Genomic DNA, 1,664 nt, shown 5'->3' on the forward strand with positions numbered 1-1,664 from the left:
TATTATAACCCATAATCTGCAGAGCTAGCTATCTCTTCCTTAAAGATTGGATTTTAATTAGCAGTTTAATTGCTTGGCTGCAGATGACAGTTTTAAAACAGAAGCAGGAAGAAAATAAGAGGATGTGCCCCAATGCAAAGAGGTTAGATCATAGCAGCTTATCATCGATAGCTCTGTGAGACTTTGAGCCATCCTTTTCTTACTTTTTACATTTTATGATTTGAAAATGAACTAATAACGATTTTATTTTGTGATCCGGCTTCAGGGAGAGAAGTTTGTCCCTGAGAAGTCCTGAATCCAACATGAAGCTGCTGTTGTCGCGTTAATGATGTTTATGGCTTTGATTTTCCTGCCAAACATCAACACTTTGCTCTTTGTGGTGCAACAGACTTGAAAGTGGTTCCTGCAGTTTTTCCACTATAAGCCTTAATGAGACTCTTAAATCCTTACATCCACTCATCCCTATTCATACATAACCTGAGTCAGTTCATGTGCCCGCTGAAATTCTGTTGTGCTGAAATAAATGCGTTATTCTCCTCCACGGGATTTCAGAATGAAGTGGTTTTATTTTCAGCACAAATAAGTTATTTAAAGCTGTCTACACGTCTTACTGGACAGCTGATCATTTTAAGAGTCGTGGTATGGACAATGGATAATTTTGACCTTCCTCACTTCTCTCTCGTTAATTACTTGCTTCTCGTTTCTGTAGTTTGATGCCACGCTGGATGTCATGTCATCAGCCATCGTCCTGTGGCGCTACAGCAATGCAGCAGCTGTGCACTCTGCACACAGAGAGTATATGTGAGTACAAAACTTTATCTTTTGATCAACGATACAAGGGTGGAATCATAAACAACTCTCAAACCACAGGTGTTGTATGTTTTATTTATTTGTTCATTCATCTTTACTCTTTGGCTTCTTTTACCCATGAATCCCACCTCTGCTGTGAAAGGACTTCACCCATTCCCCTGCAATCCAGTCATTTCATGCATATGATTTTATCTTTCTGTAGTAAATTACATTTAAAAAAATGATCGGATCCTATGTAATATATAAATAAAAATAGAGTGCAGTGATCTCATATTCTATTTACAATAAAACATAAAAAACATATCAAATGTTTAAAGTGAGAAATTTTACTATTTCATAAAAAATATGTTTATTAGCTCATTTTGAATTTGATGCCAGCAACCCAAACAAAGCTGGGACTGGGGAAGAAAAGGCAGGAAAAGTAAGTTGTGCTATAAAGAAACAGATGGACGAACTAATGAGGTTAATTGGCAGCCGGTCAGTAACATGATATAAAAAGAACGTCTTAGAGAGGCAGAGGTTATGAGAGGTAAAGATGGGCAGAGGTTCATTAAACTGCAAATAAACTACATGTACAAATAGTGGAACAATAATGTTCCTCAACAGAAAATTATGAAGGCTATAAATATCATCTGCAGTACATAATCATCGCAAGATTCTGAATATTAGAATAAATATCTGTGTGAATGGGACAAGGCTGAAAATCAATATTTTCTCTGATCTTTGGGCCCTCGGGCAGCACTGCAATAACATCAGGCGTTGTTCTTCAATAGAAATCACCGCATGGACTCAGGAGCACACTGTGCCATCCACAAATGCAGGTTAAAGCTCCAACATGGAGAGAAGGAGCCACA

The 1,664-nt window shown here is 37.7% G+C and overlaps 1 protein-coding gene across 1 annotated transcript in view; it reads left to right on the top strand.

The window, feature by feature from the left end:
• Window positions 1–715: 715 nt before the first annotated feature.
• LOC102199533 (transmembrane protein 163-like) overlaps window positions 716–1,664 on the top strand; it is a 15,212-nt gene continuing 14,263 nt past the window's right edge. Inside the window, exon 1 of the mRNA XM_013915841.1 lies at window positions 716–801. Within this exon, the coding sequence (XP_013771295.1) occupies window positions 731–801 (71 nt within the window). The 5' untranslated portion in view covers window positions 716–730. The remainder of the gene's footprint in view (window positions 802–1,664) is intronic.

This window comes from Pundamilia nyererei, unplaced genomic scaffold (assembly GCF_000239375.1).
Source record: "Pundamilia nyererei isolate P.nyererei 1_Seehausen unplaced genomic scaffold, PunNye1.0 scaffold00376, whole genome shotgun sequence".
NCBI classification, from domain to species: Eukaryota; Metazoa; Chordata; class Actinopteri; order Cichliformes; family Cichlidae; genus Pundamilia; species Pundamilia nyererei.